The sequence below is a fragment of the Lagopus muta genome, chromosome 8, assembly GCF_023343835.1.
Source record: "Lagopus muta isolate bLagMut1 chromosome 8, bLagMut1 primary, whole genome shotgun sequence".
NCBI lineage: Eukaryota > Metazoa > Chordata > Aves > Galliformes > Phasianidae > Lagopus > Lagopus muta.
Window position 1 is genome coordinate 21,328,819 of NC_064440.1, and position 21,703 is coordinate 21,350,521.

At 37.6% G+C, this 21,703-nt stretch overlaps 1 protein-coding gene across 3 annotated transcripts in view; it reads left to right on the plus strand.

Moving 5' to 3' along the window:
- Positions 1-13,046, plus strand: part of AGPS (alkylglycerone phosphate synthase) — an 83,157-nt gene extending 70,111 nt beyond the window's left edge. For all 3 annotated transcript variants that reach the window (XM_048953133.1, XM_048953132.1, XM_048953134.1), the window contains 6 exons: positions 893-962; positions 1,941-2,002; positions 3,531-3,620; positions 4,069-4,168; positions 4,906-4,963; positions 11,571-13,046. In XM_048953133.1, the coding sequence (XP_048809090.1) occupies positions 893-962; positions 1,941-2,002; positions 3,531-3,620; positions 4,069-4,168; positions 4,906-4,963; positions 11,571-11,692 (502 nt within the window). In that variant the 3' untranslated portion in view covers positions 11,693-13,046. The remainder of the gene's footprint in view (positions 1-892; positions 963-1,940; positions 2,003-3,530; positions 3,621-4,068; positions 4,169-4,905; positions 4,964-11,570) is intronic.
- The last annotated feature ends 8,657 nt before the right edge of the window (positions 13,047-21,703 follow it).

Here is a 21,703-nt window from a genome sequence, read left to right on the forward strand (position 1 = left end):
AATTATGTTTTTCTTTATCTTTATGAGTGTTACAGCTTAATGTTGTATGCAGCAAAAGGTCTCATCTGCAGGTCCTCTCTATTTCTGGATGATGTGTATATGGGGGATGGAGGGAGGGAAGTGGTCTGTGTTAGTAGCCTGTTAGGAAGCGCTGTCTGTGCTACTCAGTTCAGGCTATATTAGCTATCTGTTTAATGTTTTAACTTTCTGGTTTCATGTCTGGAAGGTAACCAGGTTATCTTTTTTTTTTCCACCCATGTAACCTGCTCAGATTTGGAGTATCATCTAGGAAGACAAGCTAAAGATATACTGCCCTTGTTCTCAGATTGTTAATGCAGTTTTCATCTGACCGCCGTTTAGCACTCCTTGAGAAAGTTTTGTTCTTACGTATGTGATCTTACTGTATCTGCAGTAAATGTACTGAACTGTGAGCTGTTAATGTTTTTTAGGTCATGAAATTAACAAAAGCAAAGGTCAAACAACAGTGCTTTTCCATTTGTTTGGAAACAGTGCTCTTTTCTCTGCTGCTAAGCTAGTGCTTAGTGCAGTTACAAACAAAACAGGAAAAGTCTTGCTTTCAGATATCTCATGAAGGAATAGTGTGAAGCATGTTATTATGATAACTACACTACAAAGTTAGTCTTACAAAAATTGACTGCTTTGCCTGATTATTTTTTTTTTCTTTCTTGTACCCAACTTCCTTCTCTCTGAGCATTTCAAAGGACAGAAAATGTACCTGTGTTTACAAAGAGTCTGTTTGCAGCTAATGTGATACAGCTTAGAGACAGATAAACTTGCACAAAGGTTTCAGAATCAAAATGTTGGTTTTCTGGTTATTTTTTGAAACTTCTGAATACTATACTGGAAAGTTAATTAAATTCCTTAATTGCAGTGGCTTGGCAGCTGGAGAAGATAATGGACAGAGAGGATATATGCTGACATTTGTCATTGCTTACCTTCGGGTAGGTTACCTCTTGTCTCCGACTGAAACTTCTGTTAATTAATAAAACAAAACCGAAAGATATCTTTGAAGATGCTTCCTGAATTCAAAATGCAGGTTGCCTTGGATGTTGTCTTAATTAATCTTCTCTTTAGAGGATTGTATCTATTCCAGCTCTAATTCTGTAGTGTTTACTCATGGAACTTTTCTGCAAAATACCTTATAAACATAAATCTGTACATTTAAACAACAGAAAAAGTTACCTATAAGGAGTAACTTGGAGGATTTACTGACATTTGCTAAATAAACTAGATCAGACTTATCAATCCACAGGTTGAAATCAGTCTGAGCTGGGAGAATACTCAAAATTTATATGTGATCACTCAGCTCTTACTCTTTGAACATCCACTTATAGCCATAGTTTGAATGAGAATTCCAGAATTTCAGGGTGAATAAATTTCAGTCTGAACTGGTTCAGCTGCTTTTCTGAATCTTATGGGTTGAAATGATTTTTTTTAAGAATATTATGGGTGTCCTTAGCACTGCATTTTGTTTTGGCCCCTCTAGTTTGGGACTGAATTTCATTTTATTTCAGCAGGCTGTAGGTAAAATGGGCTGAATGTTTCTTGTCTTTACGCTTCCTAAGTAGAACTTAAATCCGGGATAGAACTTCAGTTTCAGATAACTAATTCTATTAGATATGGTGCTGATTAGAACAGTGGAGCTTTTGGATTGGTGCTAGCGGTACAAATATTTGTTAGTGGTGGCATGCAGGCACTCTGGCAAGCTGTTTTTCAGCCATGATATGAAAATGTCAACTGTTTCAAAAGAGCTTCTGTAACTAGTAACTAGTGTCACTGGGACAGATGGCTGTTTTTGCAAAATAGACTTTCTTTCTTAAGCAATCCAAAGTTGCTCAGCTGCTAGCCGTGTATCCTACACTGGAATCCCAGATGTTGGTGCACAATGTTACTGATAATTTCCTTTCTCTGTTTATTAGGATCTGGGCCTGGATTACTATGTAATAGGAGAGTCGTTTGAGACATCTGTTCCTTGGGATAGGTAAACTGATTGTTCTTCAGTATTGCTTAAAACCTTGTACCTGATTTCATTGAAATTATTCCTAACTTGTGCTTGCTCAAGAGGAAACTTAATTTAATTTAAGCCTTATGTGTATCGGAGGCTCCCCGATGTGCCTCAAATCTTACAGCTGTGTTCTTGCTCAAGTTGCTGGTAAATTATGTTTCAGGATTTTCTAAATGCAGTGTAGGCAAGTGTTCAGTAATATTTCTGTTCAGGTTAACATTCCATTTGGTAAGCCAGAAACCTCTTAAAGCAGAATCTAAACTGATTTTAATGCAACCTTGTCATTAATGCAAAGAGGAGACTATGGAAACTGTGATGTGAGCTGGTAACCTTGTATCTTTGCTACTAAATTTAGTGGTAGTGGTAAAATCTGGCCTCTGCTTTGAAGATTGGGAGAGTCTAAATGACTGGGAGAAACTTGAGAAGGGTGATTTTTAAAGCAAAACTGTTGTTTATTTTACTTCAACTTTATAGGTCTTGAAGTACACTCACTTGTTAGCTGTGAGTTTGTTTTTGTTCTACCTGAAAGAATGAGTTGTTGTGTAAGAATTTCAAATATTTTTGTTAAGTTGTGCTTACCAAGGTGAATGCTTTCAAGACCTTTCTGTACTTTGACTAATAAGAGCTATACAGTTTTTCACAAATCAGGTACCTGTACCTGACTGAATATATTTGAAAAGGATACTTTATTGCTAATCCATTGAATGGATTATTTTCTCTCGTGTATAACTTCTGTCAGAAAGCAGAGTAGCTTTATGTCTGTATAAAGTGCTTTAAAAAATCAAGTTACACAGCATGGATGGTGCTGCACACCTTAGAGGGAGAATATATAATTAAAGAAATGATAATTTGAAAAATATGTTCTTGAATTCTTTTTTAATGCTTCGAATGTGCCTGAGTCTGCTGAGGTGGGTGTGAAGGGAAGATGAATTTCTAAAAGTGAATTAAATGCGGCTTATGGCAAGATTTAATAACTCACTGCCATATTAAACTGATAACATTTCAAGCTGGCAGAGTAGTACAGAGGTGCAGTCTCTAGTTCTTGCCTTGCAACTTATCAAAGGTATGCCAGAATGTACAAGGCCTTGCACTTCTCTAGCTTTCTGTGAGTTGTGTTTGTGAGCTACAGTTAAGGCTCTTTTGCTGAGGATACTAAGTTTAGACAGAGAAGTGGTAAGCTCTGTTTCCTGTTGAATTCTTTTGATTTCTATTCCGTATGGAAAAGAGCTTTCATTCTGTGCTCTAATTCAGGGTAAATTTACTATTCAGGAGATGTACGAAAAGAGCAATGCTGGTTGAGTCTTAATGGAGGGCTGTTTTATTCTCAGAATAAAATCTGAAGTGGTTGAAATTGGTTTTAGAGGGCAGTCATCTTGGATTATATATGTTACCAAAAAAAAAAAGATTCTGAAGATTCAGTTACATGTTTGTGGTTGTTTTTTTCTATAAAATGGTATAAAAAATCTTATTAAGACTTGATATTTCAATACGTTTTCTGTTACAGGGTTTTAGACCTCTGTAGGAATGTAAAGGAAAGGATAGTGAGAGAATGCAAAGAAAAGGGTGTTCAATTTGCTCCCTTTTCCACCTGCAGGTAAGCCATGGAATGACTCAAATATTTCCATTTCTAGGATCTGTTATTAGTAACCCAACTAAGAGGTCCCTACATTTGCTACCTAGTAGACAGTCATCTATTAATGATAGAACAAACACTACTCATCTTGACTTTTCTCTTTAACCAAGTAGGTTACATGTAGTAGTAATTATGTCAAGGGATTGGTGGCACATCACTAGTCTTGATGCTTGTCCTTGACTCTCTGGTGCATACTAGCAAAAATAAGGCTAATTTCAGAACCTTAGCTCTCTGGAAATCATTTACACTGATTCACTCTTATGAAGTACGTGCAAAACCAAACCTTTTTTTTTTTTTTTTAAGTTACCCTTTAAAAATGAAGTGAGTAACTTTGAGTTGTGTAGCATGATATAATGGCTGATTTTACCATACCATAAAGCTCTGTTTGTAATGCAGTTTTCTTCTGCAGGGTGACACAAACTTACGATGCAGGTGCATGTGTCTATTTCTACTTTGCTTTTAACTACAGAGGGATTAGTGATCCTATTCATGTCTATGAAGAAATTGAGGTAAAGTATATAAGTGTGTCAGTTAAGGAAGTTAATATTCTGTAATGTATGCCAAACTTGTTGGCCAAGCTAACTGAGTTTTGTAGGAAAAATTGTAATAATCTACTTATAAAACTTTGATATTAGCAGCTAGGAGAAGTAGACCTTAAACAGGGTACCAAGGAGTGCAAAGTGACTATTTTAGCATGAAAGTGTTCAAGTATTTCTTCATCAACATAGAAAAAAAAATGATATATATATATATATATATATTTTTTTTTTTTTTTTGCCACAAGCTTCATGCACAAAAGAGTAGTCATTTCTAAAGTATCTTACTTTGTCATCCAGAATCTTGAAAAATCTGAATCTAAATTCCTTTCTGAATGAGTAACTTCAGCCACTCTGGGGAATTTGTTTCCTTTTCAGTAGGCATTTATCCATCCTCTAGATGAGCTTCCCAGCCTGATAAACTAATTTAGTTTTGGCAAGTGGAAAGTGATCTAGAATATTCTGTTCTGGAACAATAGTTTTGTTGTAACAGATGTGCTTTGAAATGTCTTGACTTTTATAGGGTTCATTTGGAAAATTCCTACTTAAATTCATCTGCAGACTTGGGATGAAATGTTCACTGTTATTGTGTACCCTACATGTTTCTGGCTTTTTTCATACACCTGTTAAAATGCTTACTATAGCAAGCATTTGACTAAAACCAAACATCTTGTGCATTTAATGTCAAACGTCTTATCTTTCCCATCTAGAGGGCTGCTCGAGAAGAAATACTTGCCAATGGAGGAAGTCTGTCACATCACCATGGAGGTATTATTCTCATATATGTTAATCTTTTTTAAACTAGTAAGTATATATGAATACATCAAATAGTTTTAAACAGAACACTTCATTTAATGCATTCAAAATATTTTTAAATTACTCCAAATATATTTTGTCAGTCTCTCAAGAAACTTTACACCCTTTTACCAAATGTTCAGCAGAAGCATCACTAGTCCTGGTCTGTTTGCACAGCATGATGTATTTATGAATAGCAGCCTCAAAACACTCCTTTGGTAGGAGATCTATAGGCTATCTGAAAAGCTGAAAAGGTAGTTTGTAAGTTTGTTATAAGCAGCTTCTACTGAACCTTGTGTAGGAGCATATTCATTTACACAGACAAGTTTCACAGCTCTAAGAAGAGCAACTTAATGCCCCTTGCAGTTAGGCGAATACTGTTTACCCTTAATTCCAAACCACCTGGTGATAATATCTGCATAAAATTGCTTGACACTTTAGCTGAACTATGCATATTAACTGTATTTCTGTCTGCTAACATCTGATTATTCGGTCTCCTCTCTTGTGGTTTGAAAATAATTTTTAATGTGTTACTAGTTTCTTTGCAAGCTGTATCCATGCTTTAATAGTACGGTTTAGAATCAGTTAAATGTCTAATATTACCCTGATAACTTACATATGCTTTTCCCACGTATTCAGGTAGCCTGATTAATTTGCTATTCCTACCATGTAATGCTGTAAACTCGAATGTCAGGAAGATCTGTTCTGAATTCCTTTTGATTTGTGTAGCTAACTTCTCTAAACTGATTTAAAATAAATTTCTTCTCTACTCTTTTGGAGCATTGCCCAGCAACAGAAATAAGAGCAAAGAGTAAGAAATCTAATGGTTTAAAATAAAATAAAAATTATATAATTCTAAGAAAGCTCCCTGTGGGGGAAAAACTGAAGTGTAGAAACAGCGTTTTAAAACACATTGGTGAATTCCAGGGCTTGAAACTTATATCTAGGGCTGTTTCAGGCATACATCTTTGTGATGGAAATTGCAATATCAGAATATTGGAAGATGTGTAAATATTGAAAACATACGTGAAAACAGTTTCAGTATTTTTAATATGCATGTATTGTTTTCTGATTAATTTTTGCTATAGTATTATAGTGGGCCAGTCAGTTCTCAAAACATGGATGTGAAATTACCCTCTTGATCTGCTACTGTGCTCTCTCCTGCTGTGGCAACTGTATTTTACTGTGACTGGCATTTCATCCATTAACTGGAATGTAGCTGTAGCTTGTCATGATTGAATGCATTTGCCCTCACCATCTGAAATTTTGCTTACAGCATCATGGGCAAGAAAAAATTACTTGTATACCATTTTGATACCCTTGCATACTTGAGCTTTCTGACTTAATAGATTTAGAAAACTTGATCTCTGTTAGACTTCTCTTGTTCCTAAATCTTTTCTGCTTTAAGTCTTTTTGTGTCTGGCAAGACAAGATTTTTTTTTTTTCTGTTCATAGTAGGTGTGCTGCTGAAAATTAGTGTAATAATATCAATTTTATTTACTGACCTTCAGGCCCTGTCATTCCTAGCTCTGCTAAAATCAGTCTGTTGGGGGTGGGGGTGGTAAAAGAAAATACTGGTGCAGTTTATTTTAGTATTTGTCTTGTAATTGTGATTAATAACAGTTGTTTTCACTATCTGGGAGCAGACAGGCTGGTTTGTCTGCCTACAATCATGCTGTGATAAATGGAGCTATTTTAACTCTGGTTTTGTGTATCAAAGAAAACAGATGTAGTCTGGGACTTGAGGCTATAGGAAATACAAAGCTTACTTAAGCCAATCTTCATCCACTCTGAGTGAAGAAGTGGTCATATATGACAGTTTGAGATGTGCAAAGCTCTAAATTGCTTTACAGCTGGAAAAATACTAACTGCAGGTCTGCCCATAGCTTCCATGCACAAGGAGAACTAAAATCATAACACTCCTTATTTTATATTAAGACTAATTTCAGAAAGACTTAAGTTCAGATTCTTTTTAATCCCAATATCTATTCTCTCTTTTCTCAAACTAATGAAAATATTCTACCTTTCAGTCAGCTGGCAGTGTTGCGAGAGTATTTCCTGATCCTATGGCAGTTTTTGAGATTTAAACCTTAAAAGAAGCATAACTCTGTTTTTGTTGATGGGTTACAGCTCACAGCCTTGCTATACAAGTACAGGAGCTTTCCAGTAAAGGAATTGCAGAAGTGTATCAATACCAGCCTCTTAGAGCAAGCATCTCATGGACACAAGAAGCTGTAGGAATGCCAGACATATACATCAGTGTAATGAACTTTCAGTATAACAGTGACTTGTATTTTGGAGTGGAATATCTGGACTTGTTTTTCTTGAATTCCTCTTTGATAAAATGTATGCTTTTATGTATACATAAAATAACATTCACTTAGGAAATATCACTGATTAAAGCTCCTCAGTGTTAAAACTCCTCAGTATTTTTGCTTTAGAGTACAGCATGAGAAGGGAGCGGGCTGGATTTGGCCTTGATCCCTTCTGTATTGTCAAATTATGCACCCATGCAGAACTAAAAATAGATTCTTTCCATTGCAGGTGATATTCTAACAAACAACTTGTTACTTAAGAAAGTAATTATCAGCCTATAAGTTTTAGCAGAATACATTCATTTAGGCACATAACATCATAGAAAGCAGAAGAAAATTAGTTCTAGACAAATTGACTAAATAAAGATTAGTATAACCCAGGCTCTATAAAAATGTGAGTTATTGTATCAGTTTCCTGGCAATCTATGTAGAAAAGCTCAGTAGAAAGAGAAAGGGATGAGCAAAACTGATGTGCAGTCAGTTTCATGTTTGACACTGCAGTTCTGTGGTATCATTAGGAAGCCATGTCTTAAGATGCACTCTGCAGTAATACAAGCAGACTACCACATCTAGAATTATTTCCTTAGGGGAGTGGTAGAGTTAGAATTGCACATGGACTTTTCATTATACAAGAAAAGTATCCTCTTATCTTCAAGTTAAGGACTGGAGACTGACCATGCTTAATTTTATAAGTTGAGAACTTACTTGTTAATTAGAATGAGAAGTTTAAACTCTGACAGTTTTCAGACATGAGGAAACTCTAATTATGTGAAATAATCACTCAGTCGTATTTTTCTTCCTTAGTCTATTGATGATGAAAACCGAAGTTCCATCTTTGGTGTCTTTTTTCACCAAATAAATACGAAAGACTTTCTGAGTCCTCAACTTCTATTGAAGTATTAGATTAATGCACTGACCTTTCTCAGTGTATTTCAGAACTCTCTCTGGAAGAGTAATTTCTGGAAAGCAATTTCTAAGAGAGCAACATCACTTCCTTTAAGAGACTACCAGCTACAAGAAGAGCATTCTGCAGCTGGAAGAGCCCCATCCTTCTTATGACCCATGTTACTGTATCTCCTTCTGCAGAGCTATTGCTTCCCACAAATTACTAGAGCTATTGCTCTGCAGTAATTGCCTCTTTACGTTGAAAGGACTGGAGCGGAGGAAGTCTAGGGCCATGTGTAGTGCCACTGGAGCCTATTTCCCCTGGGACCACACACTGCTGTAAATCTATTCTGCGCTGGGGGTAGAGCTATTCCTGGGATCCATCAGCTACACTAACTTCCCTTACAAGCCTGTTCATGTGTGCTCAAGTACTTGATTTTCCTAAGTGAGAAAACTGATTGCTGCCTGCTGTTTGCTAGCTCCATTCATAGCTAGATTCTTAGCAGCCATCCATCTGTATCCTCAAAGATGAGCAAACATAGCCTTTGTGACTATGGACTAGAATGTATCAGAAATGCAAAAAAGCATTTTTTCCAGCTTATGTGTTTCCTTAACACATGGTCTATAATGGTAATAAAACCAAAAAATGATAATGAAATCAGCTTTTGGACTGTCTTTTTGAGTTGCTACTGCACAACCTTGTTGGCTTTCTGGTTTGAGGTATGTGATTTGTTTGAAGCAGACTCTTTGCCATGCTGGGGTGTTTGTACTGTGTGTAGTAAGCGGGGCTTCAAATTGAATTTGACTAGTCTTGAGTGCTGGGTCATGCTTGGCAAACATTCTAGCTTCGTAGCAGTGAATGTTTATGGTCCTAGCATGTGTCAGGAGTAGAGCAATTGCTACTTTTAAAAATTGAATACTTACTCTCATCATTCGTTTTCAAGAATTAAAGATGCAAGATTAGGTGTCTTTAGAGGAAAAAGATGAAAGAATGAGAAGTTGCATTTGTTACTAGCTGGTTCCACAGGGACTGGGGTTATAATGGTGTGGATAGTACTTATATGACCAATTTGTAGTGGTCGACAGTGTTGTGCTGAGTAAATAATTAATCTTTATTAATGAAGTTGTTACGTAGCATATAAAATGAGATTAATTTGATCTCCTGTCAGTTTTAAATAAATTACATCCTCCTGGCTTTATGGCCTACCTTCCATAGGCTAGAAACTGAAAGGTTGTTTTCTGTATTCCATGGTAGGATCAGGCTCAACTGAGACCTTTTAGTGGTTAGGACTTCCTTTAGCCCAAAGCTGCTCTCTGGCCAGGCTTAACAGAATTAAGTAACTTTGCTACTTGTAGTCATTTTACATCCATGGGAACATGTTTTAATGGTACTGTATTTTCTTCTTCCTTTTCTCGTTCTTGATATTGATTGTATTGCCCTACAAGAAGAGGAAGAAAGAATACTCAAAGGGCAGAACTAACCTCAAGTGAAACAAACTATATTGCTTTTCTGTGTAGTGATCTCATCTGCACAAAGCTTTTCATGGTCTATAGCTGAAAAACCCATGTATATCTTATTTTCATGAACTTTTTCATTGAATGTTTGTGAAGGACCACTGTAACTAGTACAGATTTTTTTTTCCTTCACAGTTCACTGATCAAATGTATGTTAGATTTATTATTGCAAAAGTATAAACCATAGAAAATTTGACAAGATAGATGTGTAAATTATCACTTTGACAGAGCTAATGATGCACTCCAAGCACCTTCTGTTTTCCAGCACTTGGTGAGCGACTTCATTAAATATGCAATGACTGTTTGGTGCTGCTCAGACAGTAGTTCAGTTCCTTGTGGAATTGCATTATTACTGGAGGTGTAAAAGAGGCAGGCATGCTAGCTGTTGGGCATCCTGCTGTGATTCTAATGTGCTCCATCTTGTTGGAGCAGTTGTTTGCAGTCTTTTCAGGACAATTACATCCATAACCACAGGACACATTCACTGAAACTATATTACAGATAACAGTTGAGAATGGTAATGACTGTTCTTCAGCTGCTTGTATATGAGCCAGTGAGAGAGGCTTGAGGTGATGGACAAACCACATCCATGCCTCTTTCCTATTTTTTTGTGTGTGGTAGTATTAAAGTTCCCCCAGATAAAAGGCAGCTACATCAACTTGCTCAGTCAAATTGTAACAGTGGTATGTTTGCACCTGAGTGGTTGGTTGTGTTTTTTTGTTTTGGTTTTTCTTGAGCTCGGCTACCACAGTCCTACTGCATGAAAAATGTTTTTGTCCTTCAGTTACAATCTTTGCTCTTTACATGAATACTGGTAATGGTTGCTTTCTATTTCTGCAGATTTCCTTCTTTCTCACGTTTGCTTTTTCAGTTGGCTTTCTAACTAGCTCATTCCTTAAGGTATAAACAAATATACTCTGTTCTCCAGAGGTGTCTCTGTAATTTATTATTCTGATGACAGTTTGATGGTTACCCTGAGAACAGGGCACAAAAGGTGGCTTGAATTTAGGTTCAGATACTCTTAAAGCATCTGCCTCTCAAATCTTTACTATATCACATCATACTAACAGATGGGTTGTGACAAGGTAAGGCTGACAAGGTAAATGCTATGCTATGTTTAATGAAAGAATGGCCAATATTTTGCACGATCTGTTAAATCAGAGTTGATGACTTGGTTAATTAGTGTATGAATACTTGGCCATTTAACAGAACCATTGTGAGAATTTAGTGAAAGGAGTTCTTAAATGGCTAGTGTTTCAGCTTTGCTTTGTGTTTGGTGTACGTTGTGACTATCCATTTCAACATGGAAAATAAGCTTTTGTGTAATAGTGTCTGCAAGTGCCAGCCTGTGCAGAGCTTTTTAAATAAAACGAGATGTGCTGGTGACTGATAACTAGTCTTCAAGCTTTCTCTTTAGAAAATATTTTTTTGTTATTTAAACCAATACTGTTTTAAGTTTGCTTCTGATTCTTGAGCACATTCTTTAAATCAATCAAGAGGTGTGGAGTTCTACTTTTTAGTGATGTCTTATTTGGTTTTCTACTTAAAAAAACTACCAAATTCATCTTTTGAAAACTTACTACCAAGCACTATTTCAATAGAACGGGTGATTTCAGCCTAAGCTTCATCTAAATTTCATAGTTTCTAAAGAAAGTAGACAGTGTGGAACACAGTCTTCCTCTGGGAGTATGCAGAGCTTAATGAGCTTGATAGTCTGGTGGGCTCAATAAATCAAATAAAGCAAAACATTTCTCATTTTTGAATAAAAGCATTTATCACACAGTGTTTATTCATTCATGGTCACAAGATTGATTGGCTCCTAGAATCCTGCCGTATATTGAAACTCTTTGTTTTTGTTTTTGCAGTAGGCAAATTGCGGAAGCGCTGGATGAAGGAGAGTATCTCTGATGTTGGCCTGGGAATGCTGAGATCTGTTAAGGAATATGTGGACCCCAATAACATCTTTGGAAACAAAAATCTTTTATAAAGCCCTTCACAATGTGGTGTACTGAAACTTCTTCAAAATTACCGTTGAAATTCTTCCATGTTCATTGTACTGATATCCCAGTAATCAAATATAACATAGCCGAAACTTTAAAACTAGTATCTTACATTGATTTTTGCCATCCCCTGCTCCCCAATAAAGTTTAAACATTGCTGTTAACGTTTATGGATTTTTACTTATAATGCTCTTAAACAACCCACTGGGCATAAAGTACATTACCAGCCAGGAAATGCTAATTTGATTTCCCAAGTTTGGCTAGGCAACACAGCTGACAATATTTTCAATGCTGGATACAGCCAGCTGTTTCTTACTAAAGCATCCCCCTGCAAGGAGAACAAAGACTGACAACAGTGTTTTCTACAGAAGCAGCTGCTCAACCCAGCCTCTTGCTAAAGGAAAGCTGCTAGGAGACAGATGAGATTACACCAAGGAGTACTTCTCTGTGCTGAAGAATTAGGTATGTAACAGATTTGTAACCAGCGAATACTTAAAGCACAAATGTAGGCTTTAATCAAAAAAGACGATGCAAGCTAAACTGTTTCTAAAAAACTCAGTCTCCCACCTTAATAACAGCTGGAAAATTGTAAACAATTGAGCTGTTCTAAGTTGTATTTGCATTGCTGGGATTATCTTAAATTAAGCATAGGTCAGTCACTGTAAGTTTTGTACAATCGACATTTCTCACTGTATGTTAATAACAGGTTTGTAACAAAACTTTGCCTTCATCTGTACTGCAGTCCTAGTGTGTATGGTTTTGCTCCTGTTTTTGTTTATTTTGCAGAAATGCAAAATATCTTTTTCAGTAAAAGAAAAACAGATTTTGGCTTTTCAAGTGAAACTGCCCAGCGCTGTCTTTTGAAACAGTCTCAATGGTTTAATAAAACTGAAGTGGACATACTATCATTCTGAAAGTGAGGTTTCCCTTTTTAGTTTTGTACAGTTTCCTATGGCATTGATGAATCATTTGTCTACTTCACTATTAGCCACAACTTTAATTATCCATTTAACTTTAAGAAAATGAAATATTTTCTTGATCAGTATGGTATGCGAGTAAGCATTTTTACATGGAAACTTGAATCTTGATCAGTAAAACAAACTAAAAGTATTTGTCAGTACTCATGACACAATTGTAGGGTGGTTATTTTCTTAAAGCATGTTATTAACCTTTTTGATAATTAATGTATATGATTGCATAAGAAGAAAAAAAAACCCATGAACTGGCCTTTGAGGACACAGTCTCTCTAGCCAACTGCTTCACAACGCTGTAGTGTCAGTTTGGACACCTTTTTTTATTAGTATTGCCCTTAATGAGATGAAAAAAAAAAGTATTGTTTTTAAACTATTTTAGAGTACTGTTTAATTAGCTCTTAGTTTTGGTAGTACAATGAAAAGAATAGAAAATGCTCAAGAAACTGCATATCAGACAAAACCTTGAACTTGTGTAAAAATTAATTTCAATTCTGTAGTTGAAAGGATGAAAACCCAAAGAATAGTTAAAAATCACTGCAAAATGCATGCTGTCGAAATACTAAAGGAAAACTTTTCATAATCTGCAGGACATGAAATAGGTGGTTAACACAATATTTGTAATGCAGCTAGGTTTATTTCTGGTGGTCTATTTCACGACAGTTTGATACGGTCCAGTCTTCTCTTTTTTTTGTTCTTGGCCCAGAGTTTGTATTTCAGCAAACAAAATAACAGGTAGAGTTTGTTTTAGGAAACTGACTTTTCACAGTGTGATTAAGTATTCCTTCATTTATATGTACTCAATGATGTCTCAGCAAAGTGAATCTGTCCATGTTTATGCAGGGAAATTCCTCATCTCACATACTGCACAATAGTGGCTGCTTGACCACCGCTGGAATCTTGCCGGTGACTACTATCACTAACATAGGCACCTTTCTAGGAGTTGGTAAATATGAAGGGTGTTTTCATCTGTCCCTCAGTAAAATTATTTGTCTAGCTATGAATAATCAGTTTTGGAGGAAAGTGTGTGAAGCCTTTTTGTAAAATGACGGCACAAACATAGAACAAGTTTCATGATTCAGTAACACCTGTCTTAAGATTTTGACTTGAAGTACTACTCAGCCCTGACTCTAACTTTCTGGCTATGGCTTTCCCAATCCTTGCTTTATTGAAGTTTCACAGGTAAAACTTATGTATGCTTTCTATTTCTAATATTCAAGTAGCCACTGGCTGTTGAACTTATTTAAAATGCAGTAAAGATTTTTACTGTGTATCAGTTGTCCTATGGGAAGGTGAAATAACGTTATAGGAGTCCCAAAGTTATATTGTTGCATAACACCGAGGAGAAGATGAACTACAACTATAATGGATGTTTTTGCTAATGACCACCTGATGGCTGTCTTCCTAAATATTTTTTCTATCTTAACAACTGACTTGAACTCAGTGAGTGAAATTATAGTTAAAACAATACAGTACTGATGTCTTTAATTATTTCACATCTAAATTCCTAATGAAGATAGTGAAGCATTGTACAAGTTCAGGAGCCCATTTAAAATAAATTTTCCCTTTTAGTATTACGTCTTCCACCACTCTTTTCCTTCTTTATTCTCTTACTTTCTTGAGAAAGACTTTCCACTAGCTGCAGCCTCTTTGGAGAGGAAGCTTGATCCATTGTTGCATTGCCTCCTATAATCCATGTAGATCAAAAGTGTACCTTGGTATACCACATAACTTTTTTCATTTGGTTAACTATTTTGGCTATATGTAGGTTACAAACAGTTTTACTTAAGATTGTCATGACATATTGTTACACAGCTTTGGTTCTCTTGGAAGAAAGGTGCTGAGTGAGTATGGCATGACTACGAGATCTATTTACATTGGGTTAGAGCTTTCTGAACATTTGGAAGAGAATGTCATAAAAGAAAATATGAAAATTGCCACAGGCTTTACATCTTATTTGAAGAAAAAAAAAGTCTCTTCTTGACTTTACTCACAATACAGTAGTTACATTAAGATGTCATCTTTGCCTTACAGCTATGAACAAAGATCAGGCCAAATAGTTCTTCCATAGCAATGTTAATTAACTTAAACCAATTTCAAAGGCAGGGATACATTAGCACTGAAATCCAGAAAACACAAGTCATTTCTCAAATCTTGGAAATGTGTGTTCATCAAAGTTGTAATTCAACTTTTGCAAATAAAGCCAAACAGTGTTCGTCATTTTAGTGTGAGATTAACTGTAAAACTTTCAGTTGTAATGTTAAGAGATAATAGAACCTTATATTATTAATAAAAGCAAAATGGGCCTAAACCAGTATGTGTTTCTGTGCTGAAGCTAAGAAAATATATTCTCTAAACTTGTCATTTTTGATTGATTTTAGTTTGATGGCAAACTGACCCAAGGTATAGTCATAGGAAGGTTTGAGCACTAGTAAAGAGAAATAGGTTAAATTTGTGAATGTATGCTAATAGAAGTTCTGCTTTTTTCTCCCATGCAATGCAAAGCACTTCAAAACCTTAAGCCTACATAGCTCAGAAATTTCTCTTCCTCATTTTTCTGATTTGAACAACAAAGCCACCTTCTGCTGCTCTGTCAATGTAATGCAGGAGCATATCTTGTCTTACCTTATCTTTTGTGCTTAAACTATTGTAGTAGATACCTTTCTGCTAATATGTGCACATCTGATTTAAAACCTACTTGGTAGGAGTCTTAGAATATGATTGAAAGAACTGTATTTACGAAGCATATGTGAGCAGAAGATATGTTAGCTGCATAGTCGCTCTAATGCTTTTATGCCCTTTAAACTAGAATGACTGGAATTACATCTTGCTTGACCAGATGTGGTGCCCTCTGTGCAGGAGAGGCATGGACCTGTTGGAGCACATCCAGGGGAGTACCACAGAAATGATCTCGGGGATGGAACTCCTCTCCTAAGAAGTCAGACTGAGAGAGCTGGGGCTCTTCAGCCCAGAGAAGGCTCCAGGGTGACCTGAGAGCGACCTTTCAGTATCTAAAGAGGGACTATAAGAAGGAATGGGACAGACTCTTTAGCAGGGCCTGCTGTGATAGCACAAGGGGAAATGGTTTCAAACTAAAGGAAGGGAGATTTTTCAGTAAGGGTGGTGAGGCATTGGAACAGGTTGCCCAGAGAAGTGGTGATGTCCTGTCCCTGGAGACATTCAAGGACAGGCTGGATGGGGCCTCCGAGCAACCTGATGGAGCTGTAGGTGTTCCTGTTCATTGAAGGGAAATTGGACTAGATGGCCTTTAAGAGTCCCTAGCAACTCAAACGATTCTGTAATTTGTTGAGTTGTCTTGTACTAATGTAAATTCTTCAATGCATATTATTAAAAAAAGCCTGCAAGAACCAAAGTATGCAGGGAACAAGAGTTTTAATTGCATGTTTCTCAATATTATACAAAATTTCATGTGTCTTTGCTCACAGGAAACATTTTATTTGAATGTTTCTCTACTATTAAAGGCATAAAAACACAGTAATTCCTACTTAGATCTAGATAGACTTAATATGAAGGAGGTCTTAGATAATGATATACTTGTCTCAGAATGATAGCCAGATCCTATTGGTGTTCTTTAAAATAAATAAATGGGACCTGACTTGCTAGCTGTGTGGATATTAAAGGCTCACTGTTCATGGTTTTGCAGTCCCACTGCTGATTCTCAGTTTGTATTACCTTTAGGAAAAACCGTTGGTTTCTGTTAGCTGCTTCCTGCAGAGAGGGATTGGCAGAAGATTGCCTTGTTCATATACAGCTTTAAGGTCTGACATGGTGCTCAAATGTAGAGATAGTTGAAGATAATTTTGAAATGTTTGACATAGTGTATCTGAAAAACACCAGTGCTGTCAATGTGAAATTAACGACTTGGTTTCAAAAATATTTGAGATACAGTTTTTTAATATCTTGTGGTAATCACCAGTGTTAGTTGCAATAATACATACATCTACTGAAATGCTGTGAAATGTTTCTCTTATGAATTTGGGGGTTGGGGACTTTGGGAAAAACAAAGCATGGAACTTTTCTATGGGAAACTTTATGTACGTTTCATTTGGATTCAGAATAAAACTAAATTTGTTTCAATTGACAGTTCAGAAACTCCAGTATGATATTCCTGATTGAGGAGCATTCAGTCCATCTCTGCTTTCATGGTGAAAATGGGAGACATAACAGCTTCAAATGAATGCACTTAGTGTAGTGCTATAGCCTTCTAAAGCATAAAATGGAAGAGCTGGTCACAGCAATGAGGGCATGTATAGCAAAGGAGATGACAGGCAAAACACTGTGCACCTAGTAATTTAAAGTACAATGTGCTGCTGTTTTTTGAGCTTCACATCAGATTAGACTTTTTTCTTAAAATTAGTTTAAAGTTAACATTTTTCCTAATGATACAGAATGCCAAATGACTTCCAAAACTTTGCAGTTTGGTTCAATATCACATCTCAACACTACAGAATAAAATATAAAATTGACAGTCTCACAACAAGGCCTTATTAAAAGTATTTCTGTTTCAGGCTACTAGAAGGGCTGGGCTCTGTTCCCATGCATAACACTAATGCTAAGCATATGGACATCTGGCATTGCTATTGCACCAATCAGTGCTAGTTCAGTAAAGTAAGTGTTCAAAGCTGAGTTTGATTGAATGGTATTGATGTTATGTGCTCAAGTGAAGGTCAGCAAATACTGAAAACATAAAAGGTTGATTTGGATAGATCTATGTGCAGGCAGGACAATTTGACTAATTTAATTACTCATAGATTGATTATTAATTGTGGCAATGATAAATGGTTGTACAGCAATCCTGATAGCCACAAGTCTGAGGGTATGGGAGTAATGAGAAGGTACAAATGCAGCAGTTGACCTTTTTTCCTTCCACCCAGTGGTAGCAGCCATCACTGTTTCCTGTTTCACTCTATTACTGCTGCTGAACAGGAAATCCTGACTGCCCAGAGGCAAGGGTTAAAAGCCCTTTTGAAACATGCTCACCTAGCAAATACATAGCAGCTGGGTAAATACATGTGGAGATGAGGCAATAAAACCCAGCCATTACAGGAAGTAAATCTGGCTAACGTTAGAAAGCAAATGTGAGGAAGACATGGGTGAGCTGAACACTGGAAAAAAAATTTGGATTTAGAATGATATTTGTTCACAAGACTTGGATATGATACTGACCACGTTAGGTTTAGTGCATAGCCTTAGATATATACAAAAATTTTCCTTGACTTTCTTGTGGCAAAATTTTGTACTTGGTCAAGATTCCTTTAAAAAAAGAAAAGAAAAGAAAAAGGAAATAGATCTCTTCACTGCTCATTTTGCTCATTTGTCCTCCTGTTGTTATCACCAAAGCTTTTGAGCTTCACGGAATTCTTCAGCAAAGCTTGAACAAGGTAGAAGTCTCAACAAATCAAGTTTCTACAGTTTTTGGTTAGTTGTTTGGGCTTTGTGTGTGTGTGTGTGTGAGTGAGAGAAATACCCTACCTTTTTGATAGCAAGAAAGAGAAAAGCTGAGATGCCAGATGGTTGGCGTGTTCTGCCTTGCAGGTCTTCTTGGACCTTTAAAAACTTTAATGAGTGGGTCAGCCACAAATCAAACTGATCTATTCAGTACTGCTGCTTCTGGAAATACAAGACAGCACTGTTCTACTAGTTAGGTTGTTTTGTTTGTTTGTTTTTTTCTGTAACAAGATAATAAGTTGCCATTGGTTTTGCCATTCTTTGTTAATGTTTTTAACTTTGCTATGACCAAGACCTCATTTTCTGTTTAGCATATTTTATCACAGAAACACAAATAAAGAAAAGAAGCTGCTGGCTTCCTTGAGAGGACAGATCCTTTTAAAGCAGACTGCAGGGAACAAGAACAAGCTGTGAAAAAAAGTTGCAGAGAGAGAAAAGACACTGGAGAAGAGAGCAGTGAGCTGGATCTGTATGCATGTTAGTAAGAGTATGCATGTTAGCTGTTCTCCCAATGAAGAGTTGCTCTAACTTCAGAGGTGTGGAGTCCTTCCATGTTATTGCTGGCATGTAGTTAAGGAAGCAGGAATTATGGTTTTAGATTGAGGGGTTGAGTGACTGCTGCACCAGAGGAGGTAGAGAAAGAAAGGCTTTTTAGAGCTCTTGTGTGGTATGAAGGTTAGCATTGCAACCTGGAGCACTGGGGCTTTCAATCTGCAAAATTTCAGCAGACAGCACAATCCATCAGCACGTGTAATAAAAATTTCTTTGTATTGCTTTACCTATCTGTTGCATGACTTATTGCTAATGAAATAGCGACCAGGAAGCTAAGAGAATTACTAACGGAAAACAGAGCAAGGGCAGTGCAAGCCAGTGTCTTGTGTCTGTGTCTAAATTACCCTGAAATGAACATTTGGCAGCAGCAGCCAAGCAGAAGGGACTATGCTGCTGTGGAGCAACAATAAATTTAGGATGGTAACAAATCTGCTGATTTAGTTACAACATAGTACATTTTTGAGGCTGATGAGTGGAAATCACTGTCTCTTCATTCATATGGCTGTGTACAGCTCTGCAGACATGCATAAAAATGTGACATTATTTCCTATTCTTTCTGGTAGCTCTTGTAAGTCTCTCTTACGTGTCTGGGTTTGTAGATCTCCCAGCTCAGCCACACTATGCTGCTTTGGGTCCTTCTAACCCATGGTTTTCCTTTGCTATGGCCAAAACTATCCTTGCAGCTGTTGCAGAAAGGGTAAGCTAATTTTTATCTGCTCGTTCAAAAGATAGAAGAGCAAAAGCTTTGCTTTATGTTGTTCTACGTTCTTCTGTTTCTTTTAAGGCTATATGCTGATAGACTACATTTGCAGGCTGGGCAGCACACAGCAAATGTGAAACAGTTCTGAGCAGTGGAGAACTTAGTGAGACATCTCACTGCTACTTTTATCTCTCCCCATAGTTGCAAATGACTGTCACTTCATTCCAGGTGTGCTCTTTGCTCAGAACGTGGGTTTTGGCTCTTCACCCCTCACAAGGCTTCCCGCCCTGCCGTCCCCACAGGGTGGGGGGAAGCCGCAGGCCTGGCCCTGCACACCTGTGCCACAGGGCCTCATCAGCGCCAGGTGCCAGGGCTGTGGGTGGGCTGGGCCCGAGCAGCTGCCCTCCAGAACCGTGCAGCCCAGCGAGGTGGGCAGAGGCTGGAGAGGTGAGCTCCTCAAGGTAAGAGACACAAGTTATTTTATCTTTCTGAAAACGTGCTGCTGTTAAGCCGAGGGTTTGGAGTGAGTGCCTAGCGGAGAGAAGGAGGCACAGGGAAGGACGTGTGTAATGGCTGCCATGGCGTCCTGAGGGGAGTGGGCTTGCAGGGGGCCAAGCAGCACCTGTTCTGGGCGGGTGGAAGCAGCTTTTCTCTCAAGGCAGGGAAAAAACGTGTGAGAAAAAACATGTATTTAGGTACATGGGTTGTGCTTGCCCAGCAGAAATTGCTGTTTGTGCTCTGAAGTTGTTTCATGATTTTTGGAAGTAGGGTCTAAGTTTTGCCTGGCCTGCTGAGACCTCAGAGAGCAGGAGGCTCCTGCCTGCCGCGCTGTGTTGTCTGTGTGTGACATACTTCTGGTTTGGTTTCAATATTTTTCTCTTTTGTGTCTCATTTTTCTCAATTTGGAAATAGGTGGTGGTGAAATATTGATGCATGTGCTCAGCTTTTGGATCTGATGATCTGCTCCATTTCAGTCTTTGCTGCTTTGTGGAAATGATATGTGTGGAAGAGAAAAAACAACAACATGCACCAAACAAAAATTCTATATGGTGGAATTTTTTCATATTTTCAAATATTGCAATTGAATTTTTTCTTAACCACTGTATTGCTGTGACCTGGGTAGAACATGCCTGTAAAAATTCCCAGCTGCACACGTTCCTTTCCTGTCGGAAGGCTGGTTGTAGGATAGATTAAGAGTACAGAACTGAAACCAAGATGGGAAATTAAACTTTTATTAAAGTAAATCAGGTCCTGGATTTATTTTACAGAGTAAGGCAATAAAAGTGAATGTATAAAAAGAAATTGCAATTTAAAATAATGTACATTCTTTTAAGTCATTTTTCTGTTTTCGGTTTTATTGGAACAACTGAATTGTATTTACTTAAGTTGCATACTTGTGCTTTTTCCAACTGCAAGAGTGGCTTGTGCATTTGAAGCTCTTAGTTTTTGGGATGCTGAGAAACTAGGGGGAATAGAGTGGCAAAAGCAAGCTGCAGAGCTGGATACAGCTCCAAGGTTCACCAGTATCTGGCATCAGCACCGTGTGGGGCTGCTCAGAGGTTTCCTTGTCCTACCGCAGGAGAGAAAGCTTTAGCCCTCAATGCACCAAAATGGATGCCACCCCCACAGCAAACCCCCCACCCCTGCTCTGTGGCCATATGGGTTCTCACACCTGTGGCGTGTTCTAATCAGCACCGGGCAGCTGGGATGCAGGAGGAATGAGGGAGGAACCTGGATGAAGTTGCTGTCTGTAGGTGCTGGGGGGAATGGGCTTAATCCGTAGCTTTGGATTTGGGGCATTGGCCAGTCATTTTGCAGACAGGGAAGGTGAAGAAGGGGTAATTTTGGAAGATTTTCCTCCCTGAAGAATCTCAATTTTCTGAAGAAGAACATGAAAAGCTAGGCAGGTTCAATGTCTAATGCTTAGTTTCTCTGTACTTCAGTAACAATGGTAGTAAGAGTGAAACTTATGGATCATATTGACGTCAGTGTGCTGCTGATATCCTTGATGTGTATTGTTTGACTCCACTGAAAGTAGAATAAAAGGTCTTCCATCTGGCTTCGGGGCTTAAGGGGGTGATGAGGGAGAACTGTATTTCTTTCAAACTTCTGAATGATTTTTCCTTGCATTGAAAAAGCAGAACATGCTGAAAGCACATTTTCCTGTGTGCTGTGTGAGGAAGGAGTGTGGGAGGCAGTGGAGGAACAGGTGTTTAAACAAGTGATTCACATCTTGTATCCAAAAGGGTTGTTGTGTTTGCCATGGATGCAAAAGGAAGAATTGTGTGGGTGGAGCAGAAACCTGA